Below are 20,656 nucleotides of genomic sequence, written 5' to 3'. Positions count from 1 at the left end.
AACTCTTGATTTATTTTCAACGTTTTGATATTATCATACCATATGTATCATACAATCATATTTTTGGTTTTGCTTTTTAGAAAAAGAGGGAGATGTTCTATTATTAAATGTTCTACTATGAAATAGACTATAGCCACCACTTTTATATTGTGAAACAGACTATGGCTCCCGCCAACGTTAACCCTGTTTTCTGATGCCGCACTTCTAAATTAAACGTCTAAGCAGTAGCACGTGTTGTGTTGTTATTAACATTAGTTAATGCTCATTAGAGTTGACGTTTATAGAAGTCACAAACACAATAGTGTCATAAATATAAAACATAACCATACTTACATTGTGTCATATGTGATGTCTAATTTTAAACAAGAGCACCGCATAACGGGTGCCACGCTCGGCTACGAAAGCTTGTCAGAGTTTTTTATGTGTGTTTTTTAGATGTCACAGTGACCTTGACCTTTACGCCTAGTGACCCAGAAATGGGTGTGGCGTGTAGAACTCATCAAGGTGCATCTACATATGAAGTTTCAAAGTTATAGGTGAAAGGACTTTGATTTTAGAGCCAATGTTAAAAACATTAACAAATCTTGACACGGACGGCGGACAGGACGAGCTGGCTATGACAATACCTCGGGTTTTCTCTGAAAACAGCCGAGCTAAAAAACATCGGAAAACAGAAGAATACGTACGTGTTACACGAAGAAGGTCACCAATAATTTCTAAATTGCAATACAGAGTTATGGTCCATGGTTAGTGACCTTATAAAACGACACATTAGTTATACACAAAAGAATTTAATCTAATGCCTCGGAATACTAGACATATAGAATATCCTGTAGCATACCCATATGAGATATGCGCGAACTATGGAGGTGATTTAATGGTCAGCGATGCATGAAAAGCCTCGCCTCAGCCAATAGAAGCTGGCGGTATGTTATATGCTTGTATTCCATTCAGTTAGTTGCGCTTTGATAGCTGTAGCAAATAAACGCGTGCAAAATCAATCCCTCTTGGGTCTTGTATTTTAAAGGGATCTTTTCACGGTTTGATAAATTGACAAAATTGAAAAAAATTGTTTCAGATTCGCAAATTTTCGTTTTAGTTATGATATTTGTGAGGAAACAGTAATACTGAACATTTACCATGGTCTTATATAACCATTATATGCATCTTTGACGATTTTAAAACCTAAAAATTATAAAGCGTTGCAACGCGAAACGATTGAATAATTTGGACAGTTCTGTTTTTGTCGTTAAATTTTTTGAAACTACGAAGATTGCTTATATAAGGTATAAAATACGTCAATTACGTGTACTCGGCTGAATAGCTCAGTAGGCTAAAGCGTTTTTACTTCAGGACTCCAGGGGTCACTGGTTCGTAACCTGGTCCGGGCAATGTTCTTTTCCTTTTTTTAATTTTATTCTCGATTTTTTACTGGAGCTTTTACGATCCAATGTTTACATTTATCGATATAAAGCATTTAATGAATAAGTTAAAAAATGCCAAAATCTGTGAAAAGGCCCCTTTAAACCATCCCTCTAAGAGTATAGACATTAATAACTATAAATTAAGCAACATTACAGGTACTATTGTGCTAATTGAGTGGTTAGAATTATGAGACTTGACCATAGACCTAAAACAACCAGACTCAGCCACAATAGTGAGGAATACCTCCGAACAAGCATTTAGCATGATGCAATAAAATTACAAATGTGTTGTTTTAAGGTAGGATGACAAATATTTGCTCAAGCACGACTTTAAAAGAAACATTGGTTGCACGTTTGAATGATGTACATGGAAATGTGTATACATAACGCATTTGCATAAGTGTCTGTTGACAATCAGGCAGGCAAACAAAAAACCATGCGGACAAACAGGCGGGCAGAGAGGAAGATAGACGTCCTTGGTGATTCCAGAAACCCCTTCACTTTATAACAGATGTATAATGACCATGAACCGAGTTGTTAAGTTTGAATTGAAGATCTCAAACAGAATCAGACATACCGGTATGAAGTCGTTGCAAAATATCTCAGCCACGTAATGACGCAGATGCAAAATAATAAGTGAACATACTTCTTACGAGCTCGAAAAAATTGAACACATGCTTTCAAATCAAACTTCTTATTTCACAAACTCCTTAATAAACACAAATACATACATTAACACTACATTTGATTGTAATACAACTGTCCTAACTAAAACTTGAAGCACACTGGTAATGTTGGAACCGACATTTCGTTTGTTGTTCACCGTAATCGTTCGTTGTCAACTGTGACTTTGTTAACGGTCTCTGGTGAACATGATGCTTAATGTGAGCGACAAATGGCTTATAAGTCATTTTGTTTCAACAGTTAAATGTATTTTAATAACGTATTTAATTTTAGAATAAAGAAATTAATATAAACGCAAATCTTTCTTATAATAAAAAATTAATAATTCTATTTAAAATAGTTATGAACATGACATTTATAGTATCTTGGAACAAACATCAGAATTACTTTGTTTGATAAACCTGTGATCTTAGCCAACATTCGATGTTTACAGCCTTTCATATACACGGTTATGTTGTACACAACATTACATTTTTGTACCAATTTTACACGGATTCAAATAAAAAATTTAATATTAAAATATCGGCAACAAACTGCAAGACAAACTGTCTTTTTGCTCTAAAATGTTTTGCAAACATATTTCATTAACTTGAGATATTTTCAGAAATAAAGTTCTTAACGGTTTGTTTTCATTCCGTCCAGTATATTTGTAAACCCCTTTGATCCTGAAACCTGTTTAAGTTACCAAACATATTGAAATTGCCGCCCTTTCAGATGGACCTCTTAGCTCGTAATTGAAAACAATTAAAACTAAACGTATTTAACATTTTTTGCGGATAACACATGTTTTTGCCGTGCTTGGACACTGTGCTCCGTATTTCATAACTCATTCCTGGTTCTTAGAATAATGAATAGACCTTAGACACCAGAAATCGTACGTTATTATTTAATTTTGATCAGGCTTAAAATATTGCTTGCCATACGAGACATAAATTTCACGTTTTTTAGAACATAACAGTTTTACGAATAATCTTTTTCAATCTAAAGTCTAAGAATTAGTTTGGTAATTTGGGCGCCTATCTAATGAAGTCGTAAGCACACAATTCTAGCATTTTTAAAAGGGCCTTTTCACGTTTTTGCAAATTGACAAAATTGAAAAAAGTTGTTTCAGATTCGCAAATTTTCGTTTTAGTTATGATATTTGTGAGGAAACAGTACAACTGAACATTTACCATGCTATAATATATCTATTTTATGCATATTTTGACGATTTAAAAACCTGAAAATTATAAAGCGTTGCAACGCGAAACGATTTAAAAATTTGGAGAGTTCTGTTGTTGTCGTTAAATTTTGTGAAACTTCGAAGATTGCTTATATAAAATATTAAATACGTCCGACAAATATAATTGGCAGGATGGCCGAGCGGTCTCATTGGTTTTTACTCCAAGACTCCAGGGGTCACTGGTTCGAGCCCTGCAGAGGTTTACTTTTTTTCTTATTTTTTAAATTTTATTCTTGATTTTTTACTGGAGCTTCTTAGATCCAATGTTTACATTTATCAATATAAAGCATTTAATGACAAACTTCAAAATATGCCTAAATATGTGAAAAGGCCCCATTAATATCTTCTAATGACATCATTTATTGTTTAGAACAATTCATTTTTTACATAATCTATACTGGTAGCATACATATGTCCAAGCTCTGAAGTATTCTTCTTGGACCGCAGATATTTCTTTCAGTCAAAGACTGGTTTGGTGAATACGCGTCCAGGTGAAAAACACAGAATCAACGTCCAAGAAAGTGCAATATTGTCCCGAGAGTTATTTGAATGTTCCACATAGCTTGGTTTCCATAACAGCATAATATGTTCGCGGAACACAATATTGTAATAATATGAATTAAAAATAACTCAATATTGAAAAAGTGTTGGTTTTTCGTAGCTTAGCACTTTTCTTCCAGGTACTGTAACATTGTGATATTTTTCTTCATAATGTTTAAAATGCGTTATTTTTCATAGAATGAGAAAAACGGTCAATTGCAGACAACGGTATATTTCCGTTTTTATTAATGGATTTAAAGCGAGTTTTACACGAGAAATAAACATTTTATGTTTTACCCCCGCGCGTTTAACCTTGTTGTAACTTTGTCATGTGACCAGTAGCTATCGATTAGCGTACATCGAAGCGCCGCGGTTATACATTTTGATGTACCCATTAACGTCTTTTTCTAATTTTACTTAATTTAGCGGACCCTCTTGATATTTTCGGCTTTGCATACTTCAAATAAAACGGGTGTCAAAACATTCATCGTTTGTTGTTTATTTTCAAAGAGGTTATTATGTATAATATATGAAAGTTTATTTACCTTAAATTATCAATTAATTAAAATTGTTTAAAGATTCTTGAAAATCCCGGCCGAAAAATATCAAGAGGGTCCGCTATATACGCTGTCTCGTAATAAAATTAACAACCTGTCTGTGTTTTAAACAAGAGCTGAAATCGTTTATTTATTAATGCTTCATTAATAATTAGCTTTATTGATATGTTTCGTGAACGAAATATTTCAATATACTAGTATTCCATAAAAAAATATAATAATCATGACAAAGGTGTGGACTATGCCTTGTCATTGTTCTCCACTATATTACAACTTTGGGTCTTATTTACAACAGTATCACAAAACACATGTTTTGCTGCTCAGCATTCTGAGCTAAAAGAGATCATTGTATTATACAAATTATGTTATCCATTAAACAGCCCCAGCACAAGCGCTTAAAAAGCCAGACCCACCAACACAGAGAGCTGTTTACTGCTTGACACAACTTGCACAAAATACATCATAATATAAGTATTAAACATATGTACATATGTATGTTTATATAGATGTTGACTATGCCATGTCATCGTTCTCCACTATCTTAAAACTTTAAGTCGTATTTACATGTGTCTATTGAATTATAGTAAACTCAAATGTTAAGTAATGGCACTTTACCATGCCATAACTCGCAATAAAATAAAACCAATTAAGATCTTATTTAAAAATACAAAACATTCTACTTTGTAAAATCAAATAGCAGGTTCTTCTTATTAGTGACAAATTAGTGAATAAAACTGAAATTTTATCAACAGAATGCAAACCCTGAAACTCAGGCACCATAGAACTTGCTTTATGTAAACAAAAAAAAATACACAAAAGTTATATAGTGAAACGCGTAATGCCACCATAATATATTTAGGTGGCTTAGAATTCATATAAATATGTTATGATACTTTCGTTCAGGAAATAATCTGGATATGTATGAAAGAAAAACATCTTCCAGAAAAGAGAGAAGTCATTTGCTCACCAGTAACATTATTTGCATTAAGGTGTAAAAGGCGTACCGTAAACATCAGTTTCCCAGTAAAATATTAAAGGTGATAAAGTGCTAATGCATGAACATTCTACATAAAAATATCCCTACACTGTCATGCTTTTTGGTACCAAGGATGAAGAAAACAAGCTCCACACCAAATACTGCACGAATAAGTGTTTGATTCTTTGTTAAGTGCTTTATGGACACACCAAAAAAGTATATGTTTCCACAATTGTATAAACTGAATTAACAAATGTGATCATATATCAAGATATGGAATTCTTGACAATTTTATCAATGGCTTCTAAATGAAATTTATCCGTGTTCGAAATTAAGATTTATTAACAATTTTTAAACCTGAATATTACCATTTATGATTTGGTTCTAGGTAATATTTTTTAAAGCAATGATTTTTTTTTCAAAATGTTTCTCAAAAAAGCAAATGTGAAAGTCACTGTAAGAAGGAATAACACCAACTCTCTGAAATCTTTTTATATATTTTTTAATTGTTATATACCGGTAGTAATTATAAAACACTAGTTCATGTTTATTTTGCATATTTTATACTTTAAATGTTATACTTATTCATTTAAATATGTGTTCCTGTATGTTTAAAAGCAAAACACATCACCACGTCCCAAAACTTGTTTTTAATGGCATAACTGTCAAGTATGCCCAATCTTCGCAAAAGTCATAATGATCACGGCTTAGAATTTTTACGTGATGGCGGTCTTTCATGGATGATACCTGGCGTTGCTCATAAATGCATCAGACATTGCCATCATCATCACGGTAAGTCTCTGTATCTGTATAGGCGGATATAACATTAGACTACGAAGAAGTTGTAATGGTTTGTCTCATCTTTGCGGACTTCTTACCTTAACTTTGCCGACTTGGTGTTTAGATGTTATTGTTGATATGTTCTTGATGAGCATAGATTTCATCCATGTATTCTTGGTTGGTAATCTCTCGACAAATCGGATTTGGTTAACCTACACTTTGCAGTCGAGACTGGCTTCTTCGTATTTTGTGACCACTTGCTCAGTTTTGTGTGCAAGTTGGTCGGACACTCTGCGTATTGTTAATGCATGAACGGTCAAAATACAGCAACATCAAGGGGCTAACTGATATGGCAAGTGTCAGCAGCCAAACGAACAAATGGATGATCCTTTCCATGGCCCAGTAGATCAAATCAGACGAAGTATGTGCTATTTGGCCGTCGAAGATCAACAAAAACCACAGTCTTATATTTATTTATGATGTATTTCATGAAATGTGTTTAAATGTATTTTTAAACACATATGCATTCTACCAACCGGTCTGGGATACTGTTGCCATGACTCTCTTTCAAAAGTTCCTCGTTAATTCTTTTGCCAACCTATGTGTATCGTAAATTAAAATTGCGATTAATAGCTTAGTATTGTCAAATTAAACATTTTATGCAATATAGGTTAATTTTAGATTTTCAAAACATTTAGTATAGTGATAGTACACCTTCCTTTACCGCGAGGGACGATTGATAGCTGCGCACACATCTGTTCAATAACTGAAGAAGCCTGGTTATACCGCGTATCGGTGTATTAAGCCTTTTTCTTCAAATAGAAAAAATGTCGTAATATATCAAAGAAAACAGATCGGTTCGTTGTTATTTTATCCATTTTGTGAATAAATTAAGTTTCATTATGATATGATTGGACATTTCATCGCGATATTGGCTGGGTTATGCGTACGGATGGACGCCAGTTTTTTGTTGTGAAGAGTGTGGGATTTTTTTCTAACAGGTCTAAGATTTAAACAGATTTATGAATATAAATGCACCGCTCTTATTCATATTCATGTATTTGTCTAAGATTGATACAATGCCATGTTGAAACTAAAATGCTATGCACTCGCTTAATATGTGTTTTATTCTTCGAAAAGCCCATATACGACGTAAAGCTCTTCACGATTTAACTCCACACAAAAAATTAAGAAAACATTTGAGTAGGCTACGAACCTGTATATTTCAATGACATCACCTTTAGGAGATAATATATGTGCTAATTACAGCACACACATAGGCGTCGCCTAGTTGTACCGAAGTTCATATGTTTGCATACACAACACAAGTAAGAATGTATATTTATTTATGTATTTCGAAGTGTAAGATGTCTTTTAATGTCTGAGGATGCATTTTGTTATGACTAACGTGTTTCCCAGCACTCCTTAATTATTTAATAACATGACAAAGGAAAGTTGAGAACGAAATTCATATTATCGCAGCAATTGACACTTATTTAGTAATTTCTGAAATATATTCAATGTTGGTGTCATCTTGTTATGGGTTGGGAAACGGAGTGTACGGAGGAAACCGTCTATTCCCCGTAAGGTTAATACGAATCCATTAACGACTCACATTCATTTACACGTTATCGAGCATTTAAGTTGCTTCATTCTTATATTTCAATATCCTGTTCCAAATTTCACTACAGTCGATCATTTGTTTCCGCATTCTTGCAATTTGATGGGTGCATCAAAATGCGATGAGAACGTTAACCACGTGCGCGCCATTCACGTGTTCATATCACTTACGATCAACTTTTTTATGTTTGGCTGTGACCTAGTTTGTCATGTGCGTCTATGTTTTGTCAGTCCGCGAATACAAATGATGGGACAAGAAACTGTTGAACTGTTTATATTACAATAACCCATAATAAACGACTAATCAAGGTTTTGGTGATGTTGTCATAATCATCGTTTATATATTATAATATAAAATAACATTGTCTTTAATCGACAGGCGAACTGTAATATTGCATTTGCTAACATATTTTGATTTTTCAACACATTTAATTACATTTAATTACAAGACTGTGCGTAAATACATATACAAAGACATATGCAACACATCTAAAATTATGTAAAGTTATAAATTATAAAAGTCAAGTTTCCTGAATACATTTGACTTTTAAGAGTGAAAAAAAACACTTTGACATTTCCCTTTTTCCAAGGAAAATGTATAAACATTCTGCACTAACGACAGAATTGCCTAGGCTTTTATTATTTAAAATATCTTAAAGCTTCTGAAGCGAACTCGATACGTATGGTATTTTCGCTTGAAATGGACTCACTATAGTGTAAGTTTTGGGAAATGTATTCCTTTAACATATTTATTAAAGTTTTTACTTCTTCATTCATATTTTTCTTATCACGATACTGATCATACGATGCTACTGTATAAAGGATACATGTTTGGTCATTTGTCTCACTATGTACTTCATTTTTAGTTTATCTATTGTTTTTGCGATTGAATAGATTTTCGGCATGGCTGTAAATATATGTAGGAGGCTTTTCAACTTTTAAGGCTTACTGAAATATATGACTTATCTTAAATACTTTTAAATGTATGCTCTGAATATTATTTATTTCAGATTAAATTTTTCTATGTTTTAATTGTTTTCTTTCTAAATGTTTTCTCACAACTCTTTATTTCTTGTTAAAATTAAAAATTTCCTTTCTATAAGCTTTGTTTCCATTTTTAGTTGTTCGCTTGCCGCATCCGCGCCGAGAAAGAGTTGTATAATTTATGCAAGGGGTTTGAGTTCTTAAACAATATTCATTCACAAATGGGAATATATTGTGAATATCGTAATAAATGGAATATTTTTGAACGGAGCCTATATAGAAAAGAATCAATAAACCGTGTTAGAAATATACGTGTCGCGGAAGAGAATGTTTATGAATGATTAAAATAATCTACTATCTGCTGCGTCTTAATCACGTGGTATTTTTGCTCAGCACATATCATTCATAATATGAGGCTATTAATAGATGCGGGAAAATAAATTTACTGCTGATCAACACGTATAGTGTTATATGGAGAGTCCAATACACTATCACGCGTCTGTTGCGAAAACTAGTGCTTGCTACTACAGCGGAAAACGTTTTTCTTTGTTCTCAACAGGTAGCGGCATTATCACATGTTTTCTCAATAGCATGAATGATAGCAACGCTATATTATAAGGCTAAGCTTGTTTATGTTCACAGTTCTCAATTTACAACACGTTGATCATGAGTTGCAAAAATACTGACTTTTAAATAAAATTTGAAATTTTCGTTTCCAAATAATTAAATTGAAAACAAAAGTTAAACTATTGTGTGTGTGTGTGTTTTCACTTGTCAGTCGCATATTCACCGATTGAAATGTGTGTTATTATAGTCGAACCACATAAGTGTTAGAAGATACATATTATACTTCGGGAATTCACATCATACGTGTCTTTCTATGGCTTATTATGAGTTTTTTTTCTACACCATCGAAATATATCGTATGTTTATATTTAACACACAGTTGTATCAAAACATTTAAATCACACATTCATAGCCACGGCATGCGAAAATGGGTCTTATGGCGTTTCGGCAAGCTTAGCTCTAGCCCAGCCTGTGCATTTGCGTAGTCTGGTCATAGGCGATGCTGTCCGCTATAAAATCACTTAATTAGTGTTTTATAGTCTCATTATGTATCGCCTGACCAGACTGAGAGAAGCGCGGACTGTGTGGGCTACAGCTATGATTGCGCATATTGCATAAGACCTATTTTCGCATGACGCGGGTCTTTTTTGATCTCATTGCGAGTTGTCAATGACACATTTTAGCACAATGCATTTCGAATTGATATAAAATTGAATTCAAAAAAGCAAATATAGCAAATTGGCAAATAATAGTAGCCTATTCAGGCGTTCAGGAATTATTTCCAGACGTGCTGACCGAGTACGCAATCATTTGTTGTTAGATAATTAAACGATTTTCCCTCGACATGGCATTATACTATTCCGGTAGTGTTTTTCAAATTTTAAATTCTGATTTATGTACAGGTGACCGTCCTATGTATGCACAGGCTTTGTCCGATACCTAGATGTTAACTGAACATAGCTCAGTGCTCTTCCTGGCACTAGATGCCAACACGATCTTATTCGAAATCGGACGATGTTTTTATGGCATAAAACCGATTTACCATTTCCCACTCAGAAGCAAATCAAAAATGCCTATGTGCAAACAGCATAAAAACAAGAACAACGTGCGAGTTATATGCTGTTTGCTGCTCATCAGTATCTAAGGGTTGGAGATAAAGCCTTTAAATTTGAATTTAGTAAAAATGTCTTAAATTTAATGTAACTGTTTATGGAACTACACATGCGTAAAACTACGTTCCAAAGTGGTAAAGGGTTAAAGGTGTACCACCACTTCATCTGTTGAGTTGTTCTAATGGCGTATGGCATCTTTCTGAGATGTGATCAGGTGATATGGTAAGGTGTGAGACTTGATTGTTTAGACCATTGGTTGTCGGGATATTCAATTGGATGGATGTGTAGTTCACCTAGTAAGGTAAATATGAAGTTGTATTATGCATGCTGTATCGTTGTGTTCTTTGCAATTGAGACGGTTCTTGTGAGAAAGAAAGTTTTTTTAGACTGTGGTTTAGTTACTATTAATTGAAAATAATACATAATGAAGATGTAAAACTTGCTGAAACAAAATAGTTTTAGGTGAGTAATTTACCGCTCGAAGTTTAAAAAAAAACTTGATGACATTAATGAAAAGAAGCATAACCGAAACACAAATTTATATGTGTTTTATATTTCCCTTGAAAAATATAGGTATTCAACAATTCACAGTTGCGCCTAAATGTGTATGTCTACTTAAACGGATCGTTTTAAACTTTCAACACTGTCAATCATCGTAAATGGAAGGTTTTAGCGCTGCAACTAATTTGGAATTAATATAGCACATTGTTAGATGGAACTTTATAAAACTTTAATCAATAGATTTTGACAAAAAATATTGGGGACGTTTTTTTTGTATCCAATATACCGGTACGTCGTGGGTAGTATCTCTAACATATTTTTGTTCAACAGCTGTCCGTGGGATAAGGGCATGAACTCTACATGGGCTCCGATACACCATGACCAACCGCTGAAAGTCACATATACCCGTCTGAATTGTGGGTGGTCATCTTTGCCATTGCTGTGGATAAAAAGATAAGTGGTATCATTTTTAGAGGTCAAAGATGACGTTAGACAGTTTTGCTTAAAGAGATAATTGTGATGTGCGATTGTTGTTGACTTCCTTTGGTAAGCATTACTGATGTTGGTATACAGACCGACAACACTGTCAATTCGACTTTATTTATAGAGCTAGGACGTTTTTGGCGCTCAAACTCGGGCTAGGCTCCTCAGTTTACAGCGAGGGACACACTTTTTTGCCCGCAAGCGTAAACATACTGACGTGAATCGATGGTGCGAAAGCGAGTCCGAGTCAGTGTAAACAGTGTAAACGTCTTAGCTCTGAAAATCAAGTCCAATCGATAGCGTTTTTGTTCTGTTTTCCAACAGCAATACTGTTTACCAAAGACAATAAGCAAGGTCTTGTATCATCTTATCTCTTTTTTAGTGCTGCAGTATAACCTAAACTCTGACCTTGTGTTACAAATGGAGGTATTTTAATTAACCTATATTTGCTAATATGTTTGTATGTTTTTTATCTGCAACTTATTTGGAAAAAAACAATTAGCACATGGTAATTTTGAACACTTTACAATTTAATCAATATGTTTGGACAAAAAATATTGGCGACGTATTCTTTGTCTGTATCCTATATTCGTCGTGGTGGTATCTCTAACATATGTTTGTTCAACAGCTGTCCGTGCATTGGGATAATGGCAGGAATTCTACATGGGCTCCGAGACACCATGCCCAACCGATGAAGGTCACCTACACCAGACTGAAGTATGGACCGTCTTCTCTGCCATTGCTGTGAATTCAAATATATGTGATATCATTTTTAAAGGTCAAATATAACGTTAGACAGGTATCCTTAAAGGGATAATTGTGATGTGTGATTGTTGTTGACTTCCTTTGGTAAGCATTACTGCTGTTGGTATGCAGACAGACAACACTGTCCATTTCACTTGATTTATGCTTATTGTTTTGCATTTATATGCGGTGTTAATACATTGATCTGCTTTTCAATGTGTGTATTCGGCGGGAATAAGATCTGGAGAAGGAGAAACAAGAAATATCTTTAAAAAAGATATACGGCGTTGATTGTGGTTGCAGTTAATGAAAGGTAAAGACTTCAATGAATGAGATCAAAGATAGCGAATGTCTTTTTCTGTGCAGTTCTTAGCTGCAGCAAACGCAGTACGGGATGATGCGCGGAGTTTTCGCGGCTTATTTTACATTATTACATATTGCTGGTCATAAACGTATAGATACAAAACAGAAAACCAAAAGAAGAATGGAACTGAAATTAAAACATATGAGTCAACCGGCCACACGCGAAGTATCCGTATATATTTTAAATATTTATACGCGCGTTCTGTGAACAAACCTGTTTAAGTGGTTTGTCTGGCGTTGCTATTTGATTCGATTTTTAACAGTATCGAGAATCATTGCGCTCATGCTTAATTCATTAGTCAATATGATGGCATAATTTTTGTTCAATTAATTAAAAATAATATGTATCATGGTATTGTTGTAAAACACATTAAGAATGTATTATTGACATACCATATGATATCGCTGGATACCTTCATTTAACATCTGTCTGAAAGAAAATTCCAGTTCACCTAGTTCACTCTATAGCGTCTTTATTATGTAACGATTATTTTCCTGGCCGCGAACTCCGATCAGCACATAGGGTAGAGACGCAGCGATGACCTGTATGTAAACTCTGACATTCACACACAGTGGCCGCAAATTGACCCGATATTCCTCGCGAGTTGAAATGCAATGCATTAAAGTGAGTCTTCGCTTCCACTGCTCTCTATACTTTAACATGTTAAAATGTTGACAGGAATATGGAAGTAAGTAATAAATATGAGAAAATAGCCTTTCAGTGCAAACGTTCTCGCGCTGAAAATCTTCTGAAAATAAAAGGTGGACGCACTAACTGTATTGATGTCGAGATTGAGTGTAAAACTGTTCTATCTATTAAGTCTTTTCATTAGATATAAAATTGTTTCATGCTGAACACGCAGTAAAACAGTGTTACAAAGACGCGGACATGTTTCCAATGTTCTTGTCGTATTCTCAAATCAGCCAATGCAGTCAATGAAGTGTATTCATTTGTACTTGGCCGCGAGAAGTTTTATTTGAATTCTATTGGACGCTAACAAAGGTCAGGCTAAGGTGAAAAGCTGGCTTAATACTACGCCGAAAAAAGAGCTAAATGTTGATTTTCAATAAAGTAGCGTTTGATTTATTTTTAGGTCAGTTTCTAGTTCTTGTCAGAAGGGACACTAACACGATCCGGTTCCACTGCTGAAGAAGTGTGGCGGCACGTTAACGGATGCCATGAAGGTTCATCAATTAAGACGTTCCGTGGAGGCTAATTATTGTTGCATATTAAAGAAATTGGAGCGACTTATTATTTTTTTATATATTTATATGTAAAAAAAGTAAAATACTGTAATGTCGCCGTAACACGCATGCCTAATTTGTCCATGTATATTTACTATTTATAAGAAAATACATTTTGTTAGATTAACAAGGAAAATAATGATGATTTGCAAGATGATGATGCTGGTGATGGTGGTTGTGGAAATGGTGATAGTGATTGTGGTTATTGTGGTGGTGGAAGTGATAGTTGTGATGATGGTGTTGGTGATAATGATGATGGCGGTGATGATGGTGGTGAAAGTTATGGTGGTGGCGATAATGGTGTTGATGGTGTTTGTGATTGTGGTGGTGATGGTTATGGTAATAGTTGTGACGGTGGTGTTGATGGTTGTGACGTTAGTTGTGATAGTGGTTACGGTTGTGGTAATGGTGGTGGTGGTGATTGTGGTGTTGGTGATGGTGATGATGTTGGTGATAAAAGTGGTGATGGTGAAGGCGATAGTTTTGGTGTCATAATGGTGATGGTAATAATGGTGTTTGTGATGACGGTGGTGGTGGTAGTAGTGATTGTGATGGAGGTGGTGCTGTTGGTGGTGAAGGTGATGGCGGTGGTGATTGTCATGGTGATGGTGGTGGTGGTGGTGGCGGCGGTGGCGATGGTGGTGGTGGTGATGGTGGTGGATGTGGTGGTGGTGGTGGTGGTGGTGGTGGTGGTGGTGGTGGTGGTGGTGGTGGTGGTGGTGGTGGTGGTGGTGGTGGTGGTGGTGGTGGTGGTGGTGGTAGTGGTGGTGGTGGTGGTGGTGGTGGGGAGGATGGTGATGGTCGTAATGATGATGGTGTTGGTGATGGTAGAGATGGTTAAAGAGATTGTGGTCGTTATAATGATGGTAATGGTGGTGATGGTGTTGAAGGGGGCGATGGTGGCGGTGATGGCGATGGAAGTGGTGAGGGGTGATAGTGGTAGTGATGGTGGTTATGGTGGTGGTGGTGCTTGTGATGGTGGTGGTGGTGGAAATGGTAATGGTTGTGATGATGGAGGTAATATGTCATGTTGTTGCTGATTGTTGGCGTTGCTCTGGTGGTTGTGGTGATTGTGGTGGAATTGGTGGTGGTGGTGCTGTTGATGGAGATATAGGTGGTGGTGGTGGAGGTGATTGTGATTTTGATGGCGATGATGGTGGTTGTGGAAATGGTAATGGTGGTGATGATGGAGGTAATTTGTCATGTTGTTGCTGATTGTATGGTCGGCTCAGGTGGTGGTGGTGGTGACTGTGGTGGAATTGGTGGTGGTGATGGTGGTGTTGATGGAGATATAGGTGGTGATGGTGGTGATTGGGATGGTGTTGGTGGTGATGGAAGTTTTTGCGATGATGGCGGTTGTGATGGTGGTTGTGATGGTGAGGGTGATGCTGGTGGCGTGGACGATGACGACGATGATGGTAATGTATATGATGGTTGTTATGGTGGTGTTGGTGGTTATTGTGATGGTGATGGTGGTGTTGACGGTGATGTTGATGGAAAAGGTTGTGATGGCGGTGTTGGTGGGGATGGTGGTGGGGATGGTCATGAAAGTGATGGTTGTGGTGATGGTGTTGATGGTGATTGTGGTTGATGGAGATTATGGTGGTGGTGGTGATAGTGGTTTAAGTGAGTTTGTTGATGGTTGTGATGATGGTTATTGTGATGGTGGTATTGGTGATGGTGTCGGTGGTATTGGTGGAGATGGTCCTTGTGATGGTTGTGGTGATGATGGTAAATATGATGGCGGTGGATGATTGTGGTGATTGTAGTGGCGATGATGGTGGTTATGGTGATATCGGTGGTGATGGTAGGGGTCGTGATGGCGGTTAATTGGTGACGGTTGTGGTGATTGTGATGTTGATGATTTAGTGACGGTTGTGATGCTGATGATTGTGGTGTTAGTTATAGTGATATTGATGATGGTCATCGTGGTAGTGATGTTGGTGGTGATGGTGGTGATGATTGTGCTCGTTTTGATGGTAGTGTTGTTGGTTGTTGTTTTGGTAGTAATGATGGTGATTGTTATTATGGTGGTTGTTGTAGTGATGGTGATGGTATTGGTGATGTAGATGGTGGTTATTGTGGTGGTGGTGACTAGGTTATGGTTGTGATGCTGGTGGGTTAATGACGGTATCGGTGATTATGATGGTGGAGGTAATGGTGGTTGTGTTGGTGATATTGATGGTGGTGAGAGTGATGTTGGTGATTTGGTGACGTTGGTTGTTATGATTGTGATGCTGATGGTGGTAGTGTAAGTGATAGTGATGTTGATGATGGTCATTGTGGAGGTAATGGTAGTGGTGATGGTTATTGTGATGGTTGTGGTGATGGGGATGATCGTGATCGTTTTGAAGGTAGCGGTGGTGGTGATAGTGGTTGTGATGATTGTTGTCGAGATGGTGATGGAAATGGTGGTGATGGTGGTGTTGATTGTGGTGGTGTGATGGTGATATAAGTAGTGGTGGTTGTGATGGTGGTGTTGGTGTGGATGGACTTGGTGATTGTTTTGTTAGTGATGATGGGTGTGGTGGTGATGGTGATGTAGATTGTTGTGATGGTGAGGTGGCGATGGTATTGAAGGCGATGGTGGTGGTGGGGATGGTGGTGGTTATGGTGAGTGAAGTGGTGGTGATGCTGGTGGTGATTGTAACGGTGGTGGTGGTGATGATGGTGGTGACGGTTGTGATGGTGTTGTTGGTGGTTATGAAGGTGCTTGTGATGGTGGTGGCGATGCTGATGGTGGTGTTGGCGGTGATTATGTTGGTGATGTTTGGGTGGTGGTGATGGTGGTGGGGAAGGTGATGGAAGTCGTGGTGTTGGTGTTGATGGTGGTGATGATAGTGTTGTGGATATGGTGGTGGTGATGATGTTGGAGGTGATGGTGGTGGTGGTATTGGTGATGTTTATGGTGATATTGGTGATGTTGGTTGTGGTATTGGTGGTGATGGTCCTTTTCAAGGTGGTGGTGATGATGGTGATGACGATGGTGGTGGTAATGGTGGTGGGGATGGTTGTGGTAATGATGGTTGTGGTGGTCGTGGTGGAGGTTGCTTGGTGACGGTTATGATTTTTGTGATGCTGATGTCGGTGGTGTTATTGTTGTGATGTTCTCAGGTTACTCTCTGGTCGCCAAACTGTAATGTCGCCGTCCAATCGGTTTCGAGAATTCTTATTGGGGGCGGTGTTATCTGGCGACTATTATTTTTTATTGACGGTCATTAAAGTCAGCGTTTACAGCAGATTGTTTAACAAATAATTAGTTTTACTATTAACGTAATATAAAAGGTCGTTAACACAGTACATTAAAGACCATGTCGGGCATCATCCTCACACCTTTCAAGTTTTAACTGAAGTTACTTATGAACAGTTAAAAGCAAATGGTGAGCAATTGAATCCTTATAGCGAGTAAGTTGTGAAAACAACAACCTTTAAAGAATCTACGTTGTAGCAATTTAATTTCAGTACATGTAAACATGTATTTCGACTTTCTATAGCCATTTGTTGTTATTTGCTGATTCAAGTCCCTTCGTACGCATCTAAAAATACCGTGTTTTTATAAGAGTGCGACATTGTTACTATCGTCTGTCAAGTTCCGCGCATGAAAAGCGTGCGTGTTGCAACAGACCAGGTGCTATAATTACATATAGACGTGCAATTCAGTATGTAGTATATGATGAACAATGTAAATCGAAATAAATGCACACAGTGAGAAAGTTTTGTCCCGTTTAAACTATAGAAAAAAATATGTTAATTTACAACGTAAACATTTCAGTAGATGGTACGTTCATCAAAATATTTGTGACGGGCGGGAAAGTAGATGAGCTACACGTTAATGTCAGTACATGAAAATGAATAAACAACGAAATGGAAATACATTAAATGAAGCATTTAATTTCAGGCGAAAACTATTAAATATTTTTGTATGCAGTTTGATTGAGAATTTAATACAATGCTCGCTTATACCAATACATTTATTAGTATACATTTATTATTAAAATTATGCTGTAATTCACTCTTATTCATACTCACTGACTTTTCTATATCGCCAACTTAGATATACGCTGACCTTTTTTCAGATGTGTAATCATAAATGCAGTATGTGTGAATCCTGTATAAAATTATGAGAGATTGTTAATGTATGGCATTTTCCTCTTTGATATATTTTTTTCAAAATCTCACCATTGTAGACAATTAAAGGTAAACTACATGGGTGTTTGCAGTTTTCGTGGCCGGTCGATTGGTCTACGTTAAAAAGTCGAACTTAATGTCCTGTGGTTGTAAGTAATATTTAATACGTTCAAAGAGCGAACAACTTAAGTCCCTTCAGCGCTTTGATTAAATAAATCCTATATGAAATATATTAACTGACATAAGAGATTCATTATTTTTCCAAAGACCTGGATTTAAAAAAAAATGCATATAATTAGGTATTAAGTAATTATGTATTGATCCGTTGGAAGAATTAGAAAAAGTTCACTGGATTAAAATAATAAATACAGTCAAGCCTGTTGTATTGGATTTGTTCTAGGCCATGTAAATCTTTTTCGACTGATAATTATATCGGAATGAACCTACAAGATTGCAGCAATTAGTTAAATCAAAGACTTTATTTCGAGACTTATTGTTATTTACATTGTGTAATTATAAAAATCTTATAAAAGATTTATAACGAAAATTAAAATCTCCGCACATGATAAACGCCTAACGTCCAAGTATTATAATATAATAAAATTTATCAATAAAAAGAAGGGTGAGTAAGTACTCGACCCATATAAAGTTAGCAACATTAAGCGGTGTAAACTTGCATAAATATCTAGTGCAAAAAATAACCGTGCGAATCAGCAACATAGTTATAGTTATGTATTCTATAATCTGTGCTATTGGATATGAAAATACTGTTCCCCTAGAATTAGATAAACCATGGAGTATATATCATTCCGATCCCCATTCCGAATAAATGGCTTTATACATATGGGACTGATACATGTTTCCTTAATACAATATATATTAGCATGCAACTCTTTTATGTGAATGAATGACATAATAAAAACCGTTAGCCTCTTTCATTCCGCAAGTTCCGTTGTTTAAATTAGGTTTTAAGTTTAATGATCCAAAACTCCATATACCATGCCATTAATTGCAATCGCTATTAAGCACGGTTAATCTTTAGGACATCAAGACATAAAATCAACAACATAGACAACAAAAAAGGAAACAAATATACATGTAATTATTACAATACATGTTTAAACAATTGTATTTGTAGTACTCAGTAAAACGGGTGGCTGGTCCCATTATTAGTATTCAGTACGATTCGTATGTTCCTTTACTGAGTTAACATTAAAACGTACAGAAAGCAATACTAGTGTATAAATGTTGCATGCGTAAATTTGTTTGATATCAGTTGAAAATAAATTAGAAATGTTCTATTAAAATACAACATAAATCATAAATTGTTCATTTAGACGATTGGTAACTGTTACACAATATATACGGGTACGTTGTATACCGGTTCATTTGTATTTGTTATAAGTGTACCTTCAATAAATTATTTACGTATACAAGGTTTTGTTTGTTACTATGTATAAACTATTGAGACAATTATCAATGCACCTCAAGCCCCATGTACCGTTAATATAATAGTCATCAACAACTACGAAAATATACTTGGTGAAACAGGCACAATCAACTAGGTTCCTCATCCAAATTATTATGTTTCTATTCACCTTGGTTCAAACATGTCTAGAAAATCCTTTTTTGAAGTCCTTCATAGATGATTCTTCTTAATCCATAATCCACCAAAGACAGGCATTTGAGCACCTGGCTCTCGCTAGGGTGAACGGTACCTTGTGGGAATCAAAATCCATGACAAAGTACTGTGGGCAAGAGGGGAGGTCGCGTGGTTTTGGCCTCGCAATCGTTGTCGACAGCCACGCTAACGTCGCCAAGAAAACGTACAGCCGTTGCCCAGGGAATCTCGCCAGCGCCGAGCTGCGTTTGTAACGTTGGCGGCACCGTAATTACCTTTGTTTCAAGGAGGACATCAACTTTGCCCCAGTCTTTCTCTCAGAGAGTCAACAAAGGGTGTCGCATTTCCCGTCTCAACGGGATGGAGGACATCAACTTTGCCCCAGTCTTTCTCTCAGAGAGTCAACAAAAGGTTTCGCATTTGTCGTCTCGGTCACGCTCTGAGCACAATCAGGAAAATCAAATCATATAAATGTCGTTTAGTACACGGATTAATAATCATTATATCAAATCGATTCGGGTGAATCAGGGATAACTAAATAAAATAAAAACAACAAACAATACCGGTGATCACCTCAGTAAATGATTGTTTTCACATTCAGCAGTCACTCTTGTACATTTACATCAGACAAAGGGTTAACAAAGAAGCTCTCCACAATACAGATCACAAAACCAGGCTTACGGACATCTGAATCTCGGCAAATCCAAATTTCTGGACTAATACTCCTAGAATCGTTTGTTAATCGTTTTCTCATTACGAAGCGAAATAACGAAAAATTTTACCATATTACAAATTAGAAAGTGTTTTCGGCGAATATATTGAATTTTATGAAACAGTTTCAAAAGTTTCATTAGAAAGAAAACTCCATATCATATTCGTATTTAACCCTTCCATGGAAATTTGGCTACTAAAATGTTGATTTTATTTCCTACACCAATTATTTTATTGCTCACGATAACCCAATAGGGGATAAATAATGGATCAATCTCACTATCGATTCGAAAGCGAAATTAAACTGTATAAATTCTTTGCATACACCGAAATCAAATAACGAAAATATAAAAGATGAGCAAACATAAAATTGTGCTTTCAATCACGAATGGAA

General features: G+C 36.1%; 1 protein-coding gene across 1 annotated transcript; it reads left to right on the top strand.

Annotated features, from left to right (window-relative positions):
* The first annotated feature begins 16,093 nt into the window (after window positions 1-16,093).
* On the top strand, window positions 16,094-16,586 carry LOC127840049 (uncharacterized). Its single transcript, XM_052368471.1, has 2 exons — window positions 16,094-16,240; window positions 16,365-16,586. Exons 1-2 carry the CDS (start codon window positions 16,094-16,096, stop codon window positions 16,584-16,586), a joined length of 369 nt encoding a protein of 122 aa, XP_052224431.1.
* Window positions 16,587-20,656: the final 4,070 nt, after the last annotated feature.

The sequence above is a fragment of the Dreissena polymorpha genome, chromosome 1, assembly GCF_020536995.1.
Source record: "Dreissena polymorpha isolate Duluth1 chromosome 1, UMN_Dpol_1.0, whole genome shotgun sequence".
Lineage (NCBI taxonomy): Eukaryota > Metazoa > Mollusca > Bivalvia > Myida > Dreissenidae > Dreissena > Dreissena polymorpha.
The sequence above is the reverse complement of the archived record's forward strand: the minus strand, read 5'-3'. Positions and strand labels throughout refer to the sequence as shown.

Excerpts from the sequence above, each read along its gene's own strand:
- LOC127840049 (XM_052368471.1), top strand. The coding sequence starts at position 16,094 with ATGGTAGTGGTGATGGTTATTGTGATGGTTGTGGTGATGGGGATGATC. Across the intron at positions 16,241-16,364 it reads TGGTGGTGTTGATTGTGGTG|GTGGCGATGGTATTGAAGGC; the intron begins GTGTGATGGTGA and ends TGTGATGGTGAG.